Source organism: Macaca fascicularis, chromosome 11, assembly GCF_037993035.2.
Source record: "Macaca fascicularis isolate 582-1 chromosome 11, T2T-MFA8v1.1".
In the NCBI taxonomy this organism is placed as follows: Eukaryota; Metazoa; Chordata; class Mammalia; order Primates; family Cercopithecidae; genus Macaca; species Macaca fascicularis.
This window is the reverse complement of record NC_088385.1, coordinates 60807832-60833269: the sequence shown is the minus strand read 5'-3', so window position 1 is coordinate 60833269 and position 25438 is coordinate 60807832. Positions and strand designations below refer to the sequence as shown.

The 25438-nt window shown below is 52.7% G+C and overlaps 2 protein-coding genes and 1 long non-coding RNA gene across 9 annotated transcripts in view; 1 reads left to right on the top strand and 2 right to left on the bottom strand.

Annotated features, from left to right (window-relative positions):
- Window positions 1-9042, bottom strand: part of HOXC10 (homeobox C10) — a 184217-nt gene extending 175175 nt beyond the window's left edge. For 5 of the 7 annotated variants that reach the window (XR_010579416.2, XR_010579417.2, XR_010579418.2 and 2 more), the window contains exon 1: window positions 8178-9042. Coding sequence is in view for 1 of the 7 variants with exons in the window: in XM_005571049.5 (XP_005571106.1) it covers window positions 4748-5025; window positions 8178-8928 (1029 nt within the window). In the remaining 6 variants the exon portion in view is untranslated. Of the gene's footprint in view, window positions 1-3920; window positions 5026-7502 lie in introns of those variants that run through there. The other 2 variants (XR_012420312.1, XM_005571049.5) reach the window with 2 other exon arrangements.
- A 179-nt stretch (window positions 9043-9221) lies between these two features.
- Window positions 9222-12669, top strand: LOC141408064 (uncharacterized). Its single transcript, XR_012420323.1, has 2 exons — window positions 9222-9473; window positions 10328-12669. It is a non-coding gene; the product is annotated as an uncharacterized lncRNA (long non-coding RNA).
- A 5089-nt stretch (window positions 12670-17758) lies between these two features.
- On the bottom strand, window positions 17759-21648 carry HOXC11 (homeobox C11). Its single transcript, XM_005571048.5, has 2 exons — window positions 20265-21648; window positions 17759-19008 (listed from the first exon to the last, which is right to left on the bottom strand). The coding sequence occupies exons 1-2, from the start codon at window positions 20944-20946 to the stop codon at window positions 18776-18778; spliced, it is 915 nt and encodes a 304-aa protein (XP_005571105.1). The 5' UTR covers window positions 20947-21648; the 3' UTR covers window positions 17759-18775.
- Window positions 21649-25438: the final 3790 nt, after the last annotated feature.

Genomic DNA, 25438 nt, shown 5'->3' with positions numbered 1-25438 from the left:
CCGCTGCCGCCGCCTTCTTCACCTGTTCTCGGGAAGGGCTGCATCTCCGAGCCGAAGCCAAGCCGTGGGCCGGGGCGAGGTCCCAGAGAGGCCACAGCGGATCTGTCAGGCTGAGCCGGCGCCTCAGCAGCAGACGAGACATCTCAGAGACCAAGGCTCGCCTTGGCGAGCTCTTGCCTTTTCCTCCTCTCGCAAGTCTCAAACACTCACACACTGAGAGTTCAGCTCTATAAATCCTGCTCCTCTTTCCCATATCATAATTAAAAAAAACCAGTAGGGGAGGTTTTAACTTTTATTGCGATTTCTGGAGTTGGGCTGCGGAGCATATATTAAGTTTACGCTTATGCGCTCTCGGCGGGGAGGGTCCTTTAAGAAATAAAAATCCATCTTAATATCCGCAGATGAGAGAGGTAATTTTTTTCTCTTCTCTTCACGCTGTTCCTTCTGAAGACTCCCTTCCAGCGAAGCGAATAAATAATTACCATCGCCTTAGCCATGATCCACGGCCTAAGGCCGGGGATGGACTCTGACCACCAGACTGGCCCTCACCTTGGCCCTATGAGACCTCGCTCCATTTCTCTGGATTTGGGGAGGAGACACCTCAACCCCTGGCTCTATGACCTCCCACACATAAGCTCAACAGCTCTGAAACGGAAATGGGGGCACAGAGACCCAAATCACAGAAGTCGTTCATTGGTGAATTTCGGCCCATCAGAGACTCTATCTCTAAGCCAAATACTCCTGAGCACCCAGTCCCTGCCTGGGATACCCTTTACCCCAACTGACTGTGTGCCTGGGGCAGCCTGAAGACTCAAAGGCTGCTAGGAGCCCCCAAACTAGGGGAATCCCTTGCCTGCCTCCCACCAGCTGGCCTGCCTCTCTGGAAACTTCCCCATTTCCCTGGGAGCCATAGAGAGGTTTGAATACTTCTCTCCAAGAGAAGAAAATTTTTCCCCCACAAAGGGATGGGGGATAGACAGACCAACAATTCAGCTAGAGAGACAAGAAACTCTATTCTCATTTTCTCCTCCAGCTTCCTTAGCAGTCAAAATAAATATGTTTGCATAAGAGAGAGGGGAAAATAAATGTGTGCGTGTATAAATACATGCAGCAGGGTATTTAAGAGAGCCTAGGGGAAACAGACAGACACAGAGCCTACACTCATACAAGGTCACATATATCCCTCCCAGCAGATGACTGTGAGAATATAGAACTCTGTATATATTTTGTTACGGGGACATAATGTTGTTTCCCTGTTTAGAAGTTTATAATATTTTAATAATCATAATAATTTCACAGTAAGAGAACCAAGAACCTGACCTTCTTTTGGCTTCTATTCCCCAGTATCTCTGAGAACAGGGGTGTATCTCCTCAGTCTCCTTAACCCCTCCCCCATTTATCCCCCCACCTCACTCCGCCAGCAGGCAGGCAAAGAAATCTCTTTTGAGAACTTTCTCTGTAGCAACCGGGGGCAGAATCGAAGAACCAGAGGGGGAAAGGACTAGAGGAACCTTTGCAAAGTTTCACAGGGCTCAGATTTTCCTCTACCCCATTCTCTTCCCCTCCTCCCCCTGGCATCAGCCAACAACCTTTCCAGCAACATAGCAATGGTGGTCACGGGCAGCCTCTGTTCACCCTTACGTTTCCACATAGTGCAAAGACAGCCTGACAGTTACAGTCACAGAGACCGAGGCCTACGGGCCACAGATGACCAAACAGAGACCAGAGTCAGGTTTTTGCCTGATGTTTTCCAGTTGCGTGTGCGTGTGTGAGGGGTTCTACTTGGACTTGATGGCTTTTCTCTAACCTACCAACACCCCAAACATGTCCTTCCCCTGGAGATGGAGCTATAGAAGGGGAAGGGGAAATGGCTGGGCTGGCACTCAGAGTTCCCCAACTCTTGGAACCTCCAGGTACCCTACTTTTCTAAGGGGATTCTCGAGCCCCAGTCAACTGGAGGTGGTAGGTGGGAGAGGCTAACCATTCCGGAGACCCTCTTCTCTTTTTGTCTCCTCTCTCTGCTAATGATTCTGCCCCACCCTGCTGCCCAACTGAGCTCGCCCGCCAGGCCACCTCTTACTCAAACTCCTGAATTTCCTTGGAATTGGCTGGACCCTCTGTCTGTCTCCATCAGCTGGGCCCAGGAGACAATAGCTGCAGGAAAAACTCCTCTCCCTTAGTCACAGGGATTGGGACAGGTTGAGGAGAGGACGGCATAAAGCAGGGTTCTCCAGACTTGTTCTGCAACCCCACTCACAGCTTGCCCTCCTTGGTCTGCACCCACTTTGCCCTATCTGGGAGGGGGCAGGGGGGCAGTCCCACTGGGAAGGTAGGAGTGGGAGAGGTGGGTTGGGGCCCTCGACGAAAACCGACTGATGTAACTCAGGCAGTTTCTTGTTGCCGAGTTCAAAACTCAATCCCAACAACATGAAACTACCTAAGCCACAGATCAGCTGAGCGAGCAGGGCGGGAGATTCAGCTTTGCATCTATCCGGAGGAGAAGGGAAGGGGGTTGGGGAAGGAAGAAATTCAGCCCCGTCCCCCTTTCCGCCCCCACAACCTCCCTAAGGACTAGAGAGTAGACTTTGGGTTGCTGGGTGGGTAGGGAGTCTGACTGCCTTCATTAGTTTCTGGTCTAAGCAAATCGCTCAGGAAAAATCTAGTGAAATGGGACCGCTGGCCGCCAAATCCCGGCCCCACCCCCAGCACTGCAGTGGAGCTATTCCCTTGCATGTGTCCCTGGCCCTGGGGGAAGCTGGATCTTCCTTCCACTCTGGAGCTGGGTCCCCTCTCTTGTCCATCTGGCTCTCCTGCTCTTTTCTCCTAGACTCCTTCTGATCCTCTCCCTCTCAGCTCGGTTTAGGCTTCTCAGCGAATGTGGGTGGCTGAATCATAGCCCTGTGCTCTGGAGCCACTTCCAATCAGGCCACTTGTCTGGCAAAACCCTACAGCCAGGGAGCACAGGGAACAAGAGGCTGGACGAGGCTCACACCCAAACCAGCGAAAAGCAGGAAAACCTAAGCTTCAAGCTTCAACCCGCTGTATTCCCCCTCCCCCACCAACAGACGACCAGACTGAGCAACACCTAGACCAGAGCGTCGACCTCGAGGAGACCCAGAGTGCCCGAAAACATAAAGAAGCCAAAAACCATCAATTTATCCCTTTAACCGTGGAACTCCCACGGCAATGAGCCGGGGAGGGGAGGAGAGGGAGCTCCCAGTCGCTGCCCTCCGCTGCCAGCGGCCACAAGGAAAGCCTGGATTCTCGGCAAGCACAGATGCCCTAAACACCTTCCTCCAGGCTCTGTCCGCTGGATGCCGGGCACCTGGGGACACCGCTCGTCCCCACTCCACCGCCAAGAAAAGAACAAGAAACCGCTTCTCTTACCTTGTCGCTGCCTCCTCCTGCTGCTCTTGGCGTTTCTGTTAGCTGCTGTTGAGGTTGGGGGGGCTGAGCTCCTCATGCCCCTCCAGCGGTTAAGTTTATTCCTTTCCTTGGATGGGTGGGGGGCTCTTTGGGTGACCCCCAGCAGCAGTGGGGTGCGCCCAGCCCAGCACCCCAGGCAATCAGATCCGTCTGCTCCTCAAGATTGCAGTTTGCTCTCTGCCTCTTTCCCTCCTCCAGTCACCTTTAAATGCATCTTTTACTGCAGCACCACATTATATTTGCAGATCATAAAATCCACCTCTCGCGCGCACCAAGACCATCCTGACATTACTGTTTTATGACCTTGACTTATTGTGGTCACCTGGATAATATTTAAATCAACGTTATGGTCTCTCACTTACATTAAACCCGCCAAGAGACGTTCTAGAAAGGCTCTAGGAGATGAGTCAAACACAAAACACACACATCCACACACTCAGCCTCTTCGGGGGAGGGGGTGTCGCTAAAAATCACTAAAACAAAAAAACCATCCGTTTGAGGATTATGATTCTGGAAATTTATTAGGATTTTTTTCTCCATTAAGGAAGCTACATGCAAAAGATACAACATACAGAACATCTTTAAATAACACAACTCCCAGACAGGAACAGGGCAATATTGGGGGGGGCATTCTGTTTTTGCTTTGCTATGTTCTATTTTTAATTTTTTTGTTCCTCTGGATGAAATTTCTGAGATGTTAATAGATGGGGGATGTGGGGGTGCTGGGAGGGGTGAGAGAAAAGCAGAAAGCAGTACAAATACGAGACTTCAAGCAGATTCTTAGAGCGACTGGGAGGTAAAGACACGGAGAGGGTTTGGTGGAGGCTCTGGGTGCTACAACAAACACATGAACACTAGCTGAACTTTCCAAAACATCTATTAGTCTAAGGAGGAAATGCAGCAAGGAAGGAACGATTCTGCCTGTGCTCTGCGAGATTACAGACCCTCTCTGGTTAATTTTTTCCTCTTTTTCCCCTACAAGCGGGTGGATTCGATCTTAACTTTGCATGGAGAACAGAATGCTATGTGTGAGTGCGTGGGTGAGTGAGGGTTTGACACACACACCAGCCACACTCCCACCCCCATCTATGAGGGCACACACCACACCCCACACCCCAGCACCCCATTTCTCATGCTTTAAGTGGAAGCATCTTCGCAGCACGAACCATAGGTCTCTTGGAAGGAGAGTCTGAGGTCTTTGCCTTTTTTGCAGGCGCGTTGCATTTATACTCAGGGAGGGAAAAAAAATATATCACCAGGCACAAAGGGAGGAGGGGCGGGGAAAGGAAGGCGGGGGAAGGGAGGAGGAGAGGCCTCGCGCTCAGGTGAAATTAAAATTGGAGGTCAGTTCCCGGATCCGATTCTCTCGGTTCATTTTCTTGAGTTTCATTCTGCGATTTTGAAACCAGATTTTGACTTGTCTGTCTGTAAGGTTAATGGTCTTGCTAATCTCCAGGCGGCGCTCTCGCGTCAAATACATATTGAACAGAAATTCTTTCTCCAATTCCAGCGTCTGGTGTTTAGTATAGGGGCACCTCTTCTTCCTTCCGCTCTTTGCTGTCAGCCAATTTCCTGTGGTGTTTTCTGCCTTTATCTCCTCTGTTAAAAATAACATTATTTGCATAAGTATCCCTCGAAGTCGAAAACCCTCTCAGCGCTGCAGCCTTTGCCAGCCTGCTGTGGGGTGGCTGAGGGAGCATAGGGGAGCTGCTCTTGCCCTAGGGGCCTGGCCGGTGGGCTCCTCTTAGGTTCAGGGTTCTTACAATTTCTTTGGGGCTTAGACTTAGGGAGATAAAGGGAGGAAGTTCTTGCCTCCAAGCGTTTATTAAATTTAAATTACCCAAGTCCACCCTAATCTAAAAGATCCTGAGTACCCTCGCTTTCCCCCAGCTGGCTGACCCTGGCAGATTCCCTACATCTTGCCAGGTCCCCCCTTCTCTCTGTTCCATTCCAGCTCTGGAAAAATCCAACCAGAAGGAAAAGCATTTTCCAGGCCCCAGACCAGAGCAGAGTCCACCCACAGCCCAGAGAAATTCCCAGAGAGCTTTGACCTGTTTCAACTTGGTGGAGGGACTTTGTTCTAGGATCTGTGGCCAGAGGCCATTGCAGTGGTCCCTGCACTGGACTCCCAGCTCTTACCCCAACCTGAGCTGCCACAAAGTGACTCTGCTCCCTTATGTCTCCCATTGCCATCGCTTCCTCTCTTAATCATTTCCCCCAGGTATGTGTAGCTGAGGCAGGGGAGCTTGTGAGAGCAGCAGAGGTCAGGGACAACAGAGCTGGGGTATCCTAAAGGGTCCTCAAACAACTTTCCTGGTCAAAGGACCTAAGCTCAAGGGAGAGACATATCCTGAGGAAATGCAGCCTCCTAGAAACCCCCTGCCCAGTCTGTGCATACGTAGATGTATATGCCTGCAAGTACACATGTATACCTGTAGAGATACACACACCTATACATGTAAGTACACACACACAGATATGTACATGTGTCTATTTACGTAAGGAGATACTATAGAATGCTGTGCATTTCCCATGATCTTATTGACAGCCTCTCTCCCTGACACACATTTTTGCGGAAATGGACCAGCCCTGCTTCTCAAGCAGCAGAAGGGAACCTGGCCATCTTTTTAAGGGCAAAACACAGAGTCCAAAGACCTGAGAGGACACCCAGCAAAGGACTCTGCTGATGGCTCTGAGCTTTCTCTCCTCCCTATTCCAAATCAGACGGCCAGATTCCTGGATCTTATCTTGATGGGGGTGGGGTGGGGCGGGGGCCTAAGAGGAACCAGAAAACACACAAAAAAGGCAAACTTGAGGCTGCAGTCTAAAAAATCTGAATGTTTCGAATTTTCTCTCCTGTCTCTGCACCTGCAGCCTCTTGCCAGATTGTTTACAGGCTCTCCACATGTAACCATGTCCTGTTTATTTTCTTACTGAGGTTGTTAGGTTTGGTGGGGCGGGGGGACAAGATAAATTATAAATGGGGAAGTTTAGCCAAAAGCTCTCTTGCCTCTGGACTGGTGGAGACATCAAAATAGGAGGAGGGGAAAGAAGGACACAGACAGGGTACAGGGTAAGAGGGATTCCTTGGGGTGGGAGGGATTAGGTTGCTGTGGGGACAGCTAGAGAAAAAGGAGAGCCTATGGGAATGGGTGCAGGTCGAGTTAAGAGGTGAACTTGTTAACCTTGACTTTGCTTTTGGTGGGGCTAGAATGCAGCTTTTCCTGCCTCAAATCTCTCCCTAACCAAGCTCAGGGTCAGTAGAGAGGGTATAAGATTAAACCTTCACACTGCACACGTGCCACAGTAAAGGCTTCCAGGCTGTAGGCGCCTCACTCTCCCCCTCATGAACACACCAGTGCTCATCTTCCAGTCAGTGTCTCTATGGGGATGATTTGCCAAGGCCACCTTTGCAGACCCAAGAGGATGAGGCTCTGCCCTTGCCCGCCAAAAGAGTGCCCCTGCATGTGTGAGTGGTGTGTGTGAGTGTGCAAGAAGCATGCAATACGGATGTGTGTGAGTGTGGCACAGGTCGCCCGTAGGCATGCGTGTGCGTCGCGTCCATATACAAAGCACCAGGAGATCCAGGCCGCCCCTAGCCTGCTCCACTCTCAATATTTCATCTGCCTCTATACCCAATGAGCCCCTTATATTCTGTCACCATTGGCCGGTGTTGTGGGGAGCAGGTTTATTCTTCCCCGTTGGTTGGGCCTTTTTCTGAGGCTCTTTGCTACAACTTTTCAGGAAAAGTCGTTCCCCTCAGCTTCCCTCCCCTGCTCCCGTTTCCTCCACATTCTTTCCCCAAGTATCAGAGAAAGATCCTCAAGGCCTCCAGCTCCTACAGCAGAAATGAATCTTGAACTCTGAGCTTGAACTCTGGCTGGGCTTTCTCTTAACCCAAATTACAGTGAAATCCAACCAAAGCCACATTCCCTTTCAGGAGAAAACCTCTTGCCACGCACACAGAAATTTCCCAACCACTCATTTGTAAGCTGCTTTTGGAAACCAATGAAAAAAGATAATTTAACTAGAAAAAATGGAAAAGAAAAAATTAAAAGAGGAAACAGAAAACTTACAACATTCCAAATGCCCTGTTCCAACGCCATCCAAGCCAGGCATCTGGAGGAGGGAGGGCCGTGGCCGGCAGCCCTTCACCTCCACCTCTTCCGGCCCCAGCCTCGCTGCCCAAGACCCCCGGCCGAGCCAAAAGCCGCAGGAGCCCAAACCGCACGCACAGATCAGACCCACAAACAACAAATCGCGTTTCGCAGGAAACAATTTTCAACTGGGAAAACGCAGTAAAGAGAACTCCCCCATCTCCCCAGCTTCCCTAGTCCCTGGCCCAAGATCGCCATTTTAGGCTTTTTGCAAGCCCCTGACCTGAGCTGGGGGGCATCAGCTCCCCAGGACACCAGCATTGAGAAAGCATACCACAGCCAGCACGCGCCTGGGAGCAGCCACCCGTCCGGGGCAGCACACTGCGCCTGCAGGCTGCCCGCGGTGCGCACCGCCCCCGCCTTAGCACCCATGGCCGGGGCCGGGCAGACACCTCCACGTCGCCGCTTACCTTCCCCAGCTAAGTGACGCGCCATCAGCCTGGAGCTCAGCAGACACTAGCCGCAAGCCAGGGTCGCATTCCCGAAATGGTCTGGGGCCTCCTGGGCCCAACCCTCTCCCCTGCCCGCCTCCCCCGGCCGCGAAGACCAAGTGCCGGAACGTCCCAGTAGCGCCCGCGGCCCAGGCGGCCTTACCTTTCGCTTCGTTATCCGAGGTGTCTGGGCTGCAGTCGGCAGTTTTAGCCCTCTCCTTTTCGCTTTCCGAGGGGCTGCCTTTAGGGCCCGCCAGGCTCTGCTCCGTCTTGATCTCACTGGGGCTAGGGGTCTGGTTGTCGGACTTGGGGGTCTCAGGGAAACTCACTTTGCCGCCCAGCTGAGGCGATTCCAGATGTTCGGCGCGCGGGTTGAGACTGGCCCGCTGCTCGAAAGGGGCTTCGAAGTCGTTGGCCCCGGAACAGTGGGGCGTCTTGTCCAGCGCGGAGTAGCTCGGGCTGGCGCGGTAGTAGCTGGGCACGGGTACTTCGTGCTCCCCAAGGCAGGACTCCGGCAGGGGGTGGGAGTAGAGAGCTGCCTCGGGGCCACTTTTCGCCCGCTTCTCTGCGCTGTACATGCAGCAGACATTCTCCTCCTTGACACTAGGTGGGTAGGAGCAGGAGGACAGCGGCCTGCCAACAGGTTGTTCCAGGCGATAGGCGGCTTTGGGGTCGCCCCAGGAGTCCAGCTGCGAGAGGTAGGACGGATAGGTGTTGAGGGTGAGGCTGGGACTGCCGCCCTCGTCCCTCTTGGAGAGCGAGGGCGCGAGCCCGCAGCCCCTCATCACCCCGCAGTTGAAGTCACTCCCAGACTGCATATACATGCCTGCGCTCCGGCTATAGCGCTCTCCTCCGCCGGGCGCAGCCAAGGGCTCCGCGTACGAGTTCGGAGTTACATTGCGAGGGCATGTCATTTTCAGAGAGAGGGGTTTTTAAGGAGCAATACTACAGCGGAGGAGCTGACATCTTTTTTTTCCCCCATCCGGGAGGGGGGGCGCGGTTGGAGGGGAGGGAGGAAAAAGAAGGGGAGGGGGGGAAATATCAGCTCCATAATTATCCGCGCATTCGGTTCTCACCATGTGACGGCTAGACCAATGGGATTTGAAAATGGCCTTGATGATTCAGACGGCCGTGACGTCAGCGGGGTCAAGTTGTCGGCAGGCGGAGCGCGCAGAGTGGAGTAACAGCGCCACCTAGCAGCTGCCTCGGGGTAGGGGCACCGGAGCCCTTCCCGGCGAACAAAGGAAGCGCCCCCCGGGCTGCAGGGGCGGTAGGGGGGTGGAGGGGGGATGGGGGTGAGGGTCCTGGAAAGAGTGGGGTTTGTTTATCCAGTAACCAGCCTGTAACTCCTGGGGAGAAGGGGGCGGAGAGGGGGAAAATGCGGGAGAGAGGGAGAGAGCGAGGCTACCCGGGGCTCAAAACAGTCAAATTCAAATTAAAAGGTCGAGACACGAATCAGGTACTTCTCCCCACTCTTCATCTCCCCTTTTCACCTCCCCGGCCCCGGCTCCCGCTTCTTCCCTTGGGGATGGGAGTGGGGTGAGGTTTTTTTTGTGGGGGGAGTGGGGGGATCTGATGAGCAGAGAAAGGGGAAAAAAAGTTAAGGAATCCCAAACAGGACTAAAGTTTCTGCTCTCCTGCCTCCTCTTTTCTCCGGACTTGGCCCTCGGGGCTGGAAGCTTGGGGGCCGCGGCGCTGGAGGTTGGTGGAGTTGCAAGTTCCCTGTGGGGGTTGACGGGGAATCTCCAGCCTCTAGGGTGGGCCAGGGAGGGGGTCATGGTCACTTCATGGCTGCTCGGAAAAGGAGTTTCCGAATGGACGCGGCGTAGGAGAAAGAGGAAGCCAGAGACCAGAGGCACCCGATCCCCGACCCGAGAGCTGCGGCCTGGGCCTGGCAGGGTGGGCGGCTCCTGGGTCACCATCTCAGGGGCCCACAAGGCTTTGGCCTTGGAGCCGGTTCTGCTACTTTACTTCAGGCCCTGGCGGCCCTCGCTTTCCGCTTGACCTTGCCCCCACTAAAACAGGGAATATTCCGGGAAAGAAAGAGGGAACCTGCGGAGCCTCGGTCAGTTTGGAGAAGTCACGTATGACATGGGAACCAGCACACAAGACACAATAAAACCCGACCCAGAGAGGCGTCCTTTACAGAGCGCATGGGCTGGGAGCATGTTTGAAAGAAGACAGACCAGTCTATTTTTGTGGTTCTTTTTAAATAAAAGGAAGAAATAAGGGGAACCGTATTTTTCAAATAGTTATTTCCGTTTTTCCATCGCCTTCTTCCAAAGCGAACTAAACTCTCCACCCCTTCCTCAGGAAACGGAATCTGGAGAACAACTTGTCTTTCCGGTCGCCCCACATTTTTCCCTGGACAGAGCCTGGGGTTCAGACTTTCCGAAGGGCTGGAGGTTGGCGGGGAAAGGACTGGAGTCCAGCGCCCTGGCGTGGAGGAGTGAGGAGGCTAGACCGCTTCTAGGGAGGCCCAAGCCCGCTGCGGCTAGAAGACCACAGAAAGAAATCCTCCGAATTTCCCCATCCAGGGGTGGAGAGAGAAGACGCAGGGGTTCCTGAACCTCCGGAAAACTGGAAGGAAAAATGTAGTGTATGATTTGCTTGCATGACCGGCCAGGGGAGATTTGAAATGGTTTTGTGTTTTCATTTGCAGGGTCACCGTGGCCTCAGCATGGGGGTTATCCAGGGCAAGGTTAGGCTGTTTAGGCCCCAGACTTGGGACAGTCCGGGCAGCAGTCAATCCAGGGAGCCATTTGTCCCACCGCCCATCCCGCGGGAAACGGGCGAGACTTTATGGCCACTCTGTTTGTATTATCTGCATTAGTCTTTCCCCACCAGTTTGATCGAAACCGTTCCCTTTTACGAGGACCCAACGAAAATTTCCCGTCATATTTATCAGTCAGGGATAAAAATTTAGTATGGGAACTGATATTTCCTCATTTATGGGACGATGAAATTAAATACCAAAGCAATTGAGAATTATATGGCTTTGGGGGTTCCCTCCCCCCTCTTTCACGTCTCCTTTATTTTCCTGCCTGGTGTGCTTTTCCCAGGAATTTAGTGTTCCAGTTCCCTACCCTTACCCCCCATTTTGGAGTCTGGTGCGTCCTTTTCCCCACGGCCAAGTGCCCCTTGGCCACCTCAGCCTTTTCTGTTTTTTCCTCTAGGTGTTAGTAGCTGGGGGCCAGGACAGCGCTGCCCGAGCGTCTGCCCAGGCCAGGCCAGGCTGGGATCAGAGAAAGTTTTCCAGGGAAGAACCGCAAAGGGTTTGAGCACAGCTTGGGAGGGGGTGAAGCAGTCGGCAGCAAAGGGTGAAGGAGATAAACTTCAGACAAGCCGCAAGGCCTAGCCTGGGGAACCAGCAGACAGGGAGCACAGTCATCGGCTTCAGGGGCCCCACCACCCAACCTCTTTCCAAGCCCACCTCTCACCTTAGCCAAGGGAGAGGACAGAGTCGCTCGCCGTCATTAATGAAAATAATACTCCGGGGAGGAGCCTCCCGCCTCGACTCCCGCCTCCTCACAAGAACGAATAGTGTTTAAAATTGAAATAATTAGAAGTATGATAAACACGGCCCATTAATGAAAAAAGAAATCAAATTCATCAGCCTAAGTGGGACCCCCGGTGGGACAAATGTTTGCCTCTAATTACGCAAGATAAACGAAAACCCGGAGCTGTTAAACTGAGCCCGCTCGGACGGCGCAGACCTGAATAACTTGTTGGGTTTTCACAGACTTTGGGATTCTGCTTCAGTGGAGGTAAAAGGAAGGAAAAAGTGAGTGTTTGAGACTGGCGAAGGGAGCATTTGTGGGGGCCTGGGTCCCAGCCCTGCCCCCTTGGGCTCGATCTTTCCTGAGGCCACGAGCAAAGGCTGTTTCCGTCCTATTGTCCAGGCCTGGCGTTCAAAGGCATGCGGGCCGCCACAGCCACCCCGCCTGCCGCCACTGCCAGGCACCTACCGCCCTGCCCCACAGGACCAAGACCCTTCAGCCTGTGCCCTTGGCAACTGGATTAGGATCCAGGGAAGGCCTGTGTTGCTAGAATCATCCACATATGGACTCTTTTTAATCAATTTCCCCAACTTTCCGAGGGTGCCGAGAGACCTATGCCTATGCCTAAGTCTGGGGCTCCCCCTTCTTACCTCAACTTGGGAACATGAAAATCCAGGGGCTGCAGCCCACAGTGGGGCCAGGCTGTGCATACGACCTGACAAATCCCACCCAGGGCCAGTGCCCTGACCCCTTTCTCCCTTCCCGGGTACCCAGATCCTGGAAAGGCAGCAAGGACGGGGCTGGGCCTCCTTCTGCCTGTGGGGCTGTGAGCAGTGCAGAGGAGGAGGGTTCAGGAGCTCTGTGAATACTCTGGGAGGATCCAGCGGGTTCCACAGGGCAGCCCAAGGGCTGGGGCGCTAGGGGTCCCCACGTGAAAGCAGAAGAAGGAAAATATGCTCAATGAACAAAAAAGGAACCTTGGTTGCTTTCCTGGCCGTAGCCCTCAACACACCCCAGAAGCACCCTGGTTTCTCCAGCAAAAATCATCGGAGTTTCCCCAAGAGGTTAACAAAGTCAACTGGGAAATTCTGAAGATGAAGTGAAAAAGGAAGAATGTCTTTCCCTTTTGAGTTAAATAATAAAATAAAAATAAAATATGTGTATTGAAATCTTTCTAAGCAAAGAGAAAACAGAATCACACCAGAGATTGCAGGTTTTTTCCTCTTGCTTTGGAGGCCGAGATAAATCCTTCTCTTCTCAAAACTTAAAGAAAAGATTTGCTTTTCTTCTTCACTAACACCAGGCTCTGCCCCAGCTGAATTGGAAGCAGGGAAATTTCAGGCAAAATTCGGAATGCCCAGAGACCCAGAAAAGAAAAAGATTTTCAAACAGGTACTAGAGGAAGGTAGGAGGCTGAGGACGCTTAGCGGGGCCTCTGGTCTACTCTGGACCTCACAGCCCTCGGGATAGCTCGGCCAGCAGAATCTGTCACATCTTGACATTGTACACACTTGCACACAGATGCTATGGAGTTCAGCATCTATACACGTGTCTAACTTCCACTGAAATATGTGTACACAGCCACAAATATTCACTTTTACCCAAAGTGCTGTCTGAGATCTCCGAATCCCGAATTTTGATAACCCGTACCAGTCTGACTGCTTCCTGGCCCTGCCGAAGCTGGCCAGTTATTTAATTTTGTCCCCTGAATTGAAACCAGACCGAAGACACCTCGGAGAGAAGCTTTGTGGGGAGGAGACGGGTGGGAGGATGTCTTAGGCAGGCCCTGCTCCCCACTTTAGTGGTTTGCTTCTAAGTTGCCCCCAGTAAGTCAGGTTTCCAGCTAGAGTCGGGGCTGTGGTTAGGCTGGCTTGCTCCGGAGAAAAACACCGATCCTTTCTTACCGGTTAAATTCCTTTTCAAAGATCTCTGTTTGCCTTCCTTTCCTTTCTTTTCTATTTTTCTTTTTTTTCTTTTCTTCTCTTCTTTCTTTCCTTCTTGTTTCATCCTTCGCTTTTCTCTTTATTTGCTTCTTTCTGGTTTCCTTTTTCCTCCTTTCTGCCTGTAATATATTCTTTTCTTCTTTTTCCAATCCTTTCTCTTTCTTAATTGTCTTCCTTATTTCTCCCATTTCCTCATTTCCTTCTTTCTTTATTATACAATTCATTCTTTGCTCTTTTCTCTCTCCAATTATTTCCTTCCCCCTGACTTTCTTTCCTAGCCTTTCTTATTTTTCTCTGGTGTGCTGGGCTTAGTGAGGGGGACAGCACCAGGCTCAGTCGCATACCTCCCTAGCCCAGCTGCTAAGGCTTGGAGTTGACCTTCTCCCGCCCACGGCCTTAGCTCAGCTCCTCCTCACAAGGCGAAGTGTAGGGCTGCCAGCCGCCAGCAGCCAGGCCTCAGCAGTCGCCATTAGAGGGAGGAAAAATCGGATTCTGGGGCACATCCACACTAATGCTGATGGCTTCTTCAAGTGCCAGGATTCAGAGGTCATGTATTTTCACTTCCATCACCCCAAAGGAGGCTTGTCTACCAGGCCTGCCTTTGGAGAAGTTGTCCCATCTTTGTCCTGACCTCCGGAGCTGAAACATTAAAATGGCCCAAAGTTGAGCCCAGTTGGTGCTCCCAAGGCTGGAGTTAGGGGAAATGAGCAAATGGGATTCTGTCAGTCCCAGGATGAGGGGAAGGTCCAGGGGTCATCCATGGGCAAGGCCATCTCCCACATGGCCGCCTTTGTTCTCTGCTCCTGGACTGCAGCCCTGCTGGCCCTCTGTCTCCTCTGGTCCTGCAACCACTGCAACCTCTGGGCAGGAGTTTCTTGGTGTTTTGGATTCTTTCTTCAAACCCATTGTTGACTTCACAGGCGGCAGGCCAGGATGCAGGGCTGTGTGTGCAGAGACCCTCCCAAACCAGCAGTCTGAGTCAAGGTTATGGGTCTTTGCTTTGTGCAGTGGATTGGAGGGGGGCTGTGCAGAGAGGTGTGTGTCTGTGTGTGTGTGTGTATGTGTGTGTGTGTGTAGAGAGAGAGAGAGTAGTGCCTACAGGAGAACAAGAGGGTGTGATGGGGGAAGGTCTTGTCATGCTGATATTGTCCAAACTTTTAGAGTTTGTAAGTGTGCAAGAGCAGAGTGGACAGGACTCTGTCCAAAGATGCTCCAAAGCTGAGTCCAAGATGGGCCTCAGGAAGGACTGACTCAGACCTTCAAGCCTTTTTGCCTTAGAAAAAGGCAGCTCCATACACTCCCTTCCCTGAACTGCCACCCCACAGAGCCCCTCTCACCTCTGCCTCTCAAAGACCTGTGATTTCATCCTATGGCAAGACGAAAACTTACTTTTTTTTTTTTTTTTTTAAGGGATGGGGAATCTTGTAAAATTTTTATGCCAAACAAAGTTATAAAAACTTCCCGGGCGTTGCCTTTTCCAAAGGTTTATATGAATAATAAAGAGTGCAGTCGCGTGCACTGGTTCTGGCGGGCTCCGAGTAGGGAGGGGTTAGCAAACAGCATTATCCAACCCTGGGGCACCAGAAACCCCAGTGGCTCCCCCCTTCAGGGAATACTGGCCCAGAAACAATTGCCCTACGGATTCCTGAGAGAGGCGGGGAAAGCGAAGGGGTGGTGCCCTTGACTCCCTTGAAGTTCAAAGTTCTTCTTTGCCCTTAAGAGAAGAGCCCTCTCTGCTCTCAGCCCACTGGAGAAATTAGCCCAAGATAGCTTCTCCCATTCTGGTTGAGAACTGGCTCTAGATATCCCCAACTTTGTTCACCTTTCAGACACCTTTTGCTCCCCCAAAACAGAGCTCCCCAATCTTTCCATCTGGGACACCTAGAGCCAGGGGGCTTTCTCTCAGAGGTGCTTGGCAGGGGTTTTGAGTCTTCTTACAAGGGACCCTTGCATCGCCAAACCTCAGCCACCTAAGAGTCTAAGTGACAAAGAAACCCCAAACTCAAGGCTACTCCCAAACCCATTTCTCATTTCGAGTGCCCTTGATTCCTCCTGCACCCCCAAAGCCCATGGTTGGAGGGGGAGGGGCCCAGAGTGCTCTCTCAGCCCATACCACTTAATACCCTTGTAAACTCCCACGTGCGCTATAAACTTGGATTTTTACAACCAGCATTCCTCCTTAGCTCCGGGAAACTTTGAACTCGGCCTCAGGTTTATTTACTGTGGGGGGGGGGGCGGTGGGGAGGAAAGGGGCTGGGGAGCTGGGAGCTGAGAAAGGCTGGAGAAAAGAGGAAAAATGTGGGGCAAGGGGCTGAGGAGGTGGGAGTCTGGGGTGTGTTGGGAGAACCAAGACCCTCCACTACAGGTTTGTTTACTATTTAGGGCGGAAGCAGTTTCTAATACAGGCCAGACTGAGTCGTTAAGGTCGAAATGAAACTGGGTTTGGAGACATGGGGTGGGGGTGCTTTATGGCAGCGTCTAGACGAGGATCTTTTGTTCCTGGGCAGTGCTGCGGCTGGAGAGGATTACCCCAAGAGGTTGAGCCCAGAGTGCCCCTGACCTGCAAGGGGGGTTGGACACCTTGGGAGACCGAAGGTGGGTTTGTTTGGGGGCCAAAAAACCCTTTTTCCTCCTTTTTAGAGGGTCACCAAGGACTGGCAGATTCCTGGCTTGGGTCACAGAAGCCTTTGTTTTTCTTTCATGGTGACCTTCTCCTCTCATCCAGCAGAACTCTCTTTTGGAGCGGAGGACGTTTCTGGGCTGCACATTGCAGAGAAAGTGGTACCTGTGGGTTTTAAATATTTTTCTCCAAAATCAGGCATTTGGAGGCTAATATTTTGTTTTATAAATAGGTTCATCTTATAGAGTTTCCTCTAGCCTAATTTTACAGGAAACATGACCAGCAGGCTAATATTTCCTAATGTGGCTAGTGGATAAACATCATACCTGGAGAAGTGTCACACACACACACACACACACAAACGTACAGAGGCCCCTCAGTTGCATTCCTGCCCACACTCAACAAACACTGCCAGTGGTTACACACCACAGAGACACAAGCTCTAGATGTGCATGTGGTCAGGTTTACTCCATACAACAGACAAAAGCATACAAATAATATTCCTTCTTATGTGCACCCATAGGCACACCGAGTTAAATAAAACGTTTGTGTGTGGGCACATGAGGGAATTGTGGGCTGCATATACACCCTAGTTTGCAAATCCTGTCTCACAACCCGACCCACGTTTACAAATTTGAAATTTAGATACCTAAACTGCAGGGATTCTTACCATCAAAAATGACAGACCCTAGATTTGATAGTCATGATGCTTTTTCCTTTCATCCAACAGAATTGTATTGACAAAAACATTTTCTTTGAATTATACAAAGACAGAAAGAGAGGGGAAAGATGAGATAAATGGTCCCGAACCTCTGCTCCCAAATAATGAATTTGAAACAGAGACCAACGGAGTGCCCTCACTGAAAGCACTGCAAGGGCCATGATTATCTTTATACAGAAGAAACCTGCAGCAAATATAGATGGGTATAGTGACTGTCCCCACAGGTATCTCCATCCCCAGTGCCAACCCCTACAAAACAAATCTCTGGGGCTTTCTACTGTGGGACACCCAATGTGTAAACCTCAGGGTGGCCCCAGTACAGGCGTCTTGTTGTGTCTGGAAGAGCCTGGCCATTTGTGCCAGAGGGAAAGCAGCCAGTCCCCACCTTCCCACCCTCAGGAGCTGTGGAGAGGAGAGGGAGGGGGCTGGTTTCTCCTTCTGTCCCCTCCTTCCTTAAAAACAGTGTGTAAAAATTCCAATACAGACTTCTCATAGAGAGAGAGAGAGAGAGAGAGAGAGAGAAAGCTCTACCCTTCACACTACACATTTAACTGCGACAGACGGAGACATCTGGCAGAAGGGCGGTGGAGCCAAAAAAATTCCTATAAATTTAAATTCGATGATGGTTACAATTAACTCCACAACAAACGTGTACTTAAACAGAAAGCCGTTGCTGGGCGTTTGGACACAGCTCGAGCTGCACGTGAGAAAGGAGAGCTTCAGAGTAGCTATGGAATGTCCTCAGCTTGAGAATGTGAGGAAACTACGGCCATACTCTTGGCCCTGCCAGCGGAGAGCAGCTCCAGGCCGGCCAGCACCGGCCTATCTCACCTCTGCTTGCCTGTCCTCACCGGCTGGGCTTTGCCCTCCTGCCTCCTCCTCCTCCGCCGCCGCCATGGGAGCATGGAGGATTTTAAGAGGAGAGGGGTTAATAAAAGGGTCAAATAAAATCATAATATTGAACAGAATGAAATTTATCTTTATTTGCCACCAAAAAAATTTTCACAGCAATCCCTCTGGGAAGGGAGCAGGGTGGGGAGTGCCCATGTACACACGCACTCACGCATAGGAGGAGAGATGGGTGATTTGAATCTCACTGGGGGCACTCCCCCCTTCCCCTCCAGGTGGAAAGAAATTTATTTACAAAAATCCAGGCCCCAGCAAGCGGGAGGCGCCCAATCCCATCTCCCTACTGCCTCCACCACCCCAATGTTCTTTTTTCTTTAAAAAAAAAAAAAAAAAAAGAGGTAACGACTGCATAGACTATAGATAAATCCATGAAGTGGGGGCACTGCTTGGAAAAAGGTTTGGAAACCTCAATGCACCGATTAAGAAATTTCAAAGGAAGGTTCTACACATTCACGGGGAGAACAATTAGGCTCGGGCGGGGCCTTGGCGAAGACGGAGGTAGGACACGGACTTTGCACACCTAACACCAGGTCGACGGTACAGAAATTTCACAGCAAAGCAGGATCACATTTAGCTGCCCCCTAAAGTAGTGGGGCTAGGTGGGGCGGGGTAGAGGGGGAGCCCAAGAAGTTTCCGCTGGCAGACACGCTGTCTTAGCGGATCTTTTCACTTGGGCAAGGGAAGGCTTTTAGTTCGTGGATTGTTCGGCTCAGGCGCTCACTACTGTCGCCCCTCCCCCACCCAATCCGAGCAGCAGCAAGACATTGTCGCCGAGGTGTGTTTTCTTTTAAATAAAAGTCTTGGCCTCGGCGCCAACGGTGTTCACTCGCCGTGCATCAGACACTTCCCTTCACCCCCTTTTCAGGCCCGGTCCCCGTCCCACAGCGAGAGTCAGATCGAGGGTCCAGGAGGTTCCGGAACGGAGTGCCGGCCACAGCGGTGGGGGCCACCCCTGGCCACAGTCCAGTTTTCCACCCGCGGAAAGAAGACGAGTTAGAAAATAAAAAATAAAAATAAAATAAAATAAATTTCCCCTCCCCCCGCCCCCAAAAGGGCCCGGTCTGCAGGTTACAGCAGCGGATTTCCCGAGAAATACTGCAGCCGGTCTCTGCTCAGTTTTTTTTCTTTCATCCTTCTGTTCTGAAACCAAATTTTCACTTGTCGGTCCGTCAGGTTCAGCATCCGGGACAGCTGCAGCCGCTTCTCTTTGTTGATATATACGTTGAAGAAAAACTCTCGCTCCAGTTCCCGGATCTGGAATTTCGAATAAGGGCAGCGCTTCTTGCGGGTGCGGGGGGCGTCTGGAGGGAGGGGAGGGGGCAAGTGCGAGGAGAGGGGGGAGAGAGACACGTGAGACCCTGGCGACCCCAGCCCGCTGAGCGCTCAGCGGCCCTTCTCCTAGCCCACCGCAGGCAGCCCTCCCGCCAGGCGGCTGGCTGTCTTGCAGTTGCAGCGCCCGGGCAAGCCTCGACCCCCTGCCAGGTCTAGCGGGTCCCGACCCCCGGCCACTGCGCGATCTCGTCCCCAGTCCTCAGGCGAGAGCCACGGCTGACAGGGTTTGGGACACAAGGAAAGCCCTCCGGGGACACGTGCGTGCCCTCGGGCCCCCTGTCTGCTCCCGCTCGGCCCTCGGGCCCTTCCTGAGCCGCCCTCCCAGTGGTTCGGAAAGCCCAGCCCCCCCCCCTAGAAATCTGGGGGGAAAGCTGAGAACAGGCGCCAAGCAGTGAGATCTGGCGAGAGCAGTGGGGAGGCGGGGAGGAAGCCGGCCAGCAGGCACCGGGACACCAGAGAGCCGCTTCCGGGGCCCTGGCGCCCCGGGACGCCCGCGGGACCGCGCCTTCCACACCGCAGTTCTAGGCCAGCTCCGAGGCCGCGGACCCAGGAGAAACGCCCAGACCCCCGCCTGGAGCGCAGTGGAGTCCTGCGCCGCCTCGCCCCATTCCCCTGTCGCCGCTGACCCCAGAGTTGCTTGGGTTTCTGCTGGAGGACCCGCGAACACATAGTTTGAACATTTTCAAAACTAGTTTTAAAAAGGATCATAGCGGCCCTGGCTTGCCTCTCCGGTCTCAGGTTCTGCTGCATTGCTCCTCTCCCCCACCTCTCCCCCTCTCTGGATCTCTCCCTGTCTTTCCCTCGCCCTCCCCTTTCTCCCCCTCCACCCCTCCCCTCCTTCCCACTCCTCGGCAGCCTGGCTCCCCATCCTTCCTTAAATGCTCTTCTAAGTTCACGATCAAAGTTAATATCGCCCGCAATGGTGGCGCTTTTAAAAATTTCACAGACCGAGGGAGATAACGGGGGAGGGGGGTTCACCCGGCTTTTCCAAAGAGCCCTTTTCCCTCCCTCCCCACCCCTTCTCCATCGTAAAAAGTCGAGTCGTTGGGAGAGAGGGCTTTGTAGGTTATAATAAAATCCTTTGAATGCTTATAAAACTCCACATAAAATCGGACTGACCCAAAACACGAGGCCGTCCCCGCTCCCCTTGCCTCCCCCCTTCTCCCGCCCTCCCTCTCTCGCTCCCTCCCTCGCTGCCCGCCCGTTCCCGGCCGCTGCTACCTACTGGGGGCGGCTCCTTTGGCCGGCTCCTTGGCCGCGGAGTGGGCTGAACCGGACGAGCTGGGATTTGTGTTCTCCTCCTCAGCCTCCGCCTCGGTACCCGCCTCAGCCCGGGACCCCAGTCCCGAGGCCGGGGGCGCCTCGGGCTCCCCCTTGGCCTCGCCCTTGCCGGAGCAGGGGGGCTCGGCGGGAGCGTCGCCGCCACCGCAGTAGGCGTTGTCGAAGAAACGGTCGAAGGCTTGAGGCAGGACGCTGTTCTTGTTGACTGAGGAGTAGAAGCCGGCGGGGGCTGCGTGTGGGGCGCTGGGGTGGTGGTGGCCGCCGTAGGAGCCTTCGTTTTTCATGAGGATCTCGGTGACGGTGGAAGGAGGCAGGCACTCCCGGTGCATAAGCTCGTCGGCAGCCGCATAGCAGGAGGAGTAGCTGTTCCGATGGTGCCACTTGCCGGTTGGCTCCAGGCCGTAGGAGACCTCCCGGACCGGGGGCACTTGGGCCGAGTAGGGATAGGAGATCTGACGAGAGGGGGCCTGGGGCAGGAAGGAGGAGACCGTGGAGAACTCGGGCATGTAGTAAGTGCAACTGGGCAGATAGAGGTTGGAGGCGCAGCTCCCTCGCTCGCCGAAATCTGCGCCCCTCTCCTTGCGCGACGGCGAGCAGAAGTTGCCCAGGTTGACCGAGTTAAACATCGTTCTCCTCTCCTGCCGGCTCCGGATGGAGGTTTTGGACCCGGTCTAGCGAGGGGGGAAAATTTGGGAAGGCGAGATGACGCGTTATCCGTCTTAGTCTCTCTCCCTGAGCACGTGATCCAAAGTAGATATTGTCATATATCAGTTCGGAGCACTTCGCAGACGTAGGAGGGGTTCTCTCTTAGGTAAGATCGGGGACGTTCAGGCGATTGGTTTGCAAACACCGCAGAAACATTATGAAAATCAATTGCAGATTTGTATTCGTTTTTCTCTCGTCACTCCCCTTCTCTCCATATCACAGCACGAGCAAAGGAGGAGAGAGAGGGTTGGGGTGGGGTGGGCGGTGGGACGGGCGAGGGTGGTGGCTGGGAGGGGGTAATTGTATTTTTTTCTAGCTGCTGCTCTTTTTCTCCCCCAGGATTGGGGGAAGGAGGAGGTCTCTCACGTATGGAGGTCTTGCCTCCTCTCTGTGATCAGCACCAGAAGGGTGGGAGTGAGGACTTCTTTCCCCACTGCCTGATTTCCCCAGAGAAGTGAATCCTTTCCCTTAAATCTCAGGGACTCTTACCCTTCCAACCCGCAGAGTCACCGCCTGCTCACAAGAGTTTGAAGAAGTCCACTGTTTTCCTGGCCAGAGCTGGGTGTCAAGACTACCTTTCCGGAGTCCTTAGAGAGACTCCCGGAAGAGTATCTGAAGTTTCCCAAAGGTGAGGCAGCCCAGCTGCAAGCCAGTGTCCCAACTTTGTCTGGCTTGCTGTGCTGCCGCTGGCTAGGGAGTCAGATTAGTCATAAACGAGTGGTGAGCAGTGCGCCAGCCGCCCAGCCGGTGCCTGGCGAAGTCTGGGAAAAACCTTCTCTAATGTTGTGTTAAATATTTAGTATGAGAGAGTGGCCCTGGGTGAATATTTCATGCCTGCCTTTATTGTCAATCAATGTGAAGAAAGCTACATCCACTGTGGATTTTCAAATCCCAAACCCCAAAGAAAAGGATTGGAATGAGAGCCATGTATCTTCTATGTCAGGGCCCTTTGGCTTAGTGGCTCAGCCTCAGCTAGTGGGCTGAAAAGAAGCCTAGTGTAGGGGTCCAGATAGAATATAGTGGGGGGACTAGGTTTGGGGTTCTTATCCTTGGATGATTTTGGGGACTGTAAGGTGGGAGTGGGGCCAGGTATGGGTCTCCAGAAGAGACTAGCCAGACAGCAGAAAGGAGCGGTGGATGCTGTAGCATCAGGGGAGACCCAGGGGCCACTCCCTAGTCAAAGCCCCCAGCCTCTGTCCCTGGGGCTGTGACCAGATCTTAGTGCCTCCTTCCTATTTCTCAGTCCTGCCCTGCCCTCCTCCAAGTCTGTCAGCCTCCTGGGTAGCTGTAGCCCAAGCAGTAGGCTCAGTGATTCTGCATCCCCAACCCCTTGCCTTCCATCCCTTTGAGCACCACAGGACACATCTGGGTATCTGAAAATCACTTTATTGAGAGGTTCTGGACTGGGTCCAAGGGGCCAAAAGCAACCGGCATGAGCTGAAAGCAACCTTGGGTCCAAAGAGGAGCTGCCAGGGCACGATTTGTTTGGGAAGGAGGGGAAGAACTGAAGCCCCCAAGGGCTCAGCCCAATGCACACTCAGGGAAAACAAAAAAATAGCCCAAACTCTCTTTACACCCATAACCCTTAGTTAAAATTAGTTTCCACTTAAAGAAATTAGATTGGATTTGTCTTGATGAAACATGATGCAGTGCTGCAGCTCCCAAACCAGATAGGGAGGACACAAAAAATTGTAGCTTGTCTCCATATGTAAACCCTAAAATCCATTCCTCCTCAGCGCTCCTGCCTCCTCAAACTTGCTCAGCATTTAGAGTGACACCTGGGTGGAGTCTGCCTCCATCATGGGTCCTAATCTCAGGGCGGTTCTGGAATACTCAGGGATAGGTCTCAGGTGCCTCCCTACCCACTCAATGCTGGGCGCTGCTTCTTTAGTTCTGGTCAGATCTTAAACCGAAGCAAAGAATAACTAGATTGGGGCTTTGCTGAAGTGTGAGTCTTCTCTGTTGTTTCCTTTTTCCTCTGGCCCTTTTTATAGGGTGAGCTGGGGCCAGCATTTTTAATTATAATAGTGGGGAACTATGGACTGTGGCTTTTATTGGGGTTCACACTGACCTCATTAAACTCAAGTTTATTGAAGGCAATACGCTCCCCAAACAGTGATAGGAACCAGCAAGAGGGAAGCGAGAGGTACCCCTATCCTTGCAGAAGTGTGGATGAGGGCTCAAGTCGCAGCTCCCACTTTCTCCACTTCCACCCAAGGCTCTGCTTCCTTCCCCCTCCTGGCCCTCCAGGGTGATGTGGGGCCCAGTCCCCCAAGGCAGATTCAGCACAGCCAGGGCTGAGGTGGGGGTAGGGGCTGCTTCCTGTGAGGAGACAGCTGCTGGCCTGAGCACTTGAATTTGACCACCAAAGTTTATTCCCGGGCCACCATAAAAGTGAGCCAGGCGGCAACAAGGTGCTGCTGGCGGCCCTATTTCCTTGAAACAAAAAAGAAAGGCAAGAAAGAATATCAAAGAGTTGATGTCTAGGAAACGCTGGGGTTTCCCAACAGAGACTTCTGGAAAGTAATATTCCTCCTCTTAAAAGTAAGGCATGAAGTTTAAAATGTTCTCTAGTGTTGGTATGGCTTAGTTTTTCAACAAATCAAAAAACCCCTAGCAACTGTCAGTTGCTGCTAGGGTCAAGGAAAGAAGGCCCTGGCCACTGAGGTCAACCAGGCATTTACTGGCAAAAATGCCCATGGTCTGGAGTAGCCTCCCTGCCCAGCCCTGGGTCCAGGCTACCTGGAAGCTTCAGCTGAGATGCTTGTCCCAGGCTGCACCCTCTCAGCCTGTGGATTCTGGCCAGAGCATCAATGCCTCCCCACACAGGACCCATCCCCAGCCCCCAACCCCTTCCTTGTCAAGCCCGCTCCAGGTGGCTTATTTGTACCTTATCTGGTGGACGCCTGTGGCCTCTCCATCTTCTTTGAGTCCTGGCCTTCACCTGAAATTCTCTGCAGCAGGGCCATCCGGCCCTCCCCACTAGCTCTTGGTGTCCTCAGTTAGTGCCACCAGCCAGCCTGGCCACTAGCAGGCGGCTGCGGTCTGGGCAGCTATTCCGGTAGCCTGACCAAAGCTAAGGCAGACTCCAGCACCCTTCCCTCCCACACACGGACAACAGGGGCAGCTTCAGAAGGGGACAGTGTCTCCTAAATTCTGCCCTGGGCAGCTCCCAGAGCAAACTCCCGCACACAGAGTTAGGGCCTCCTGTTAGCTTGTCTACCTCCTCCCACTACTCTGGGTTCTAGAGAGCAGATCGTGGTAGGGAAAGGAGCCCATCCCACAGACCATGAACTGGGGAGGAAAATGCTGAAAGGAGAAATGGGGCCACATGTGCTCCAATGGGCTTGGATTGTAAATTCAGCCTGTGTGGAGTCAATAAAAAGATAAGCGGAGAGAGTCCCACGCATGGACAACCTCATTTGTTCACAGGCTGGGCCAGCAAGGAGCCTTCATTAGAAATTGGCTTTCACCTTCTTGCCTATATTTCTCTCCCTTACAGTAATATCACTGCCTGCAATAATCCCTTTAGTATGCTTTGGGATTTTCAGGTCAGTGGTTTATCTTGCACCCGGGACACCCCAGCCCCAGCCAGGGAGCAAGATCCTGGGACTGCTAGTTCCTGGCTTCTACCTCTTCTCAGACTTGGCCATTGCCCCAAGCCTGAGTCCCCAAGTCAGGCCACCTAAGCTGGTGGATGCTGCTCAGAGGTTCCTGGGACCTATGGAGGAGGTAGTGGGGAGGGAGAAGGACAACTCCTTTGCCCCCACAGGCCCCACCCAGCTTCCTCTGTGGAGAGATTGTCCCAGGAGGGTAGCAACCCGACCCTATTTCTTCCCATAAAAAGCCCTATTTTACGAGCCGGTTTCACTGGCCCCCTCACCAAATGTTCCAAAATGAAGGAAATGTCTTAAAAGCAGTCTGGAAATGGAGCCGCTGCTATTGGGCTTTAGTTTCCTAAGCCAGTTGTAGTGGCACAGAAAATACCTTTTCTGGGCGGGATTGCCCTGTTGGGCCACCCAGATCTCCTGCCTCACCGCAGAGCTGAGGCGGGTTGACTGGGGCCCTGATTCTCTGGCTTTAGCTCCTACTTTAAGGCTCGGACCTAGTCCTCCTGATCAAAGTGAGCTCGCGGCATTTTTATGAGATCAACTTCAGTGACTCTTTATTAGCGATCAGATGCCTGGGTCGAAAATGCAAAAGGAAACAAACAGCTAATCAATCCAAAAAGGAAAAGGAAAAAGAGAGAGAGGTGGGAAGGCATGGGGTGAAAAAATTCAGGTGACACAAAGCAAAAAGATTCCAGTCACCAAAAACAAAAACAAAAAAAGATCTTTTGCCCCCAGCAAGAATCGTTTGTTTGGGATCTGTTCCAGCCTCCAGGCCCTGCCTTCTGCCTGCACATTCGGCCCT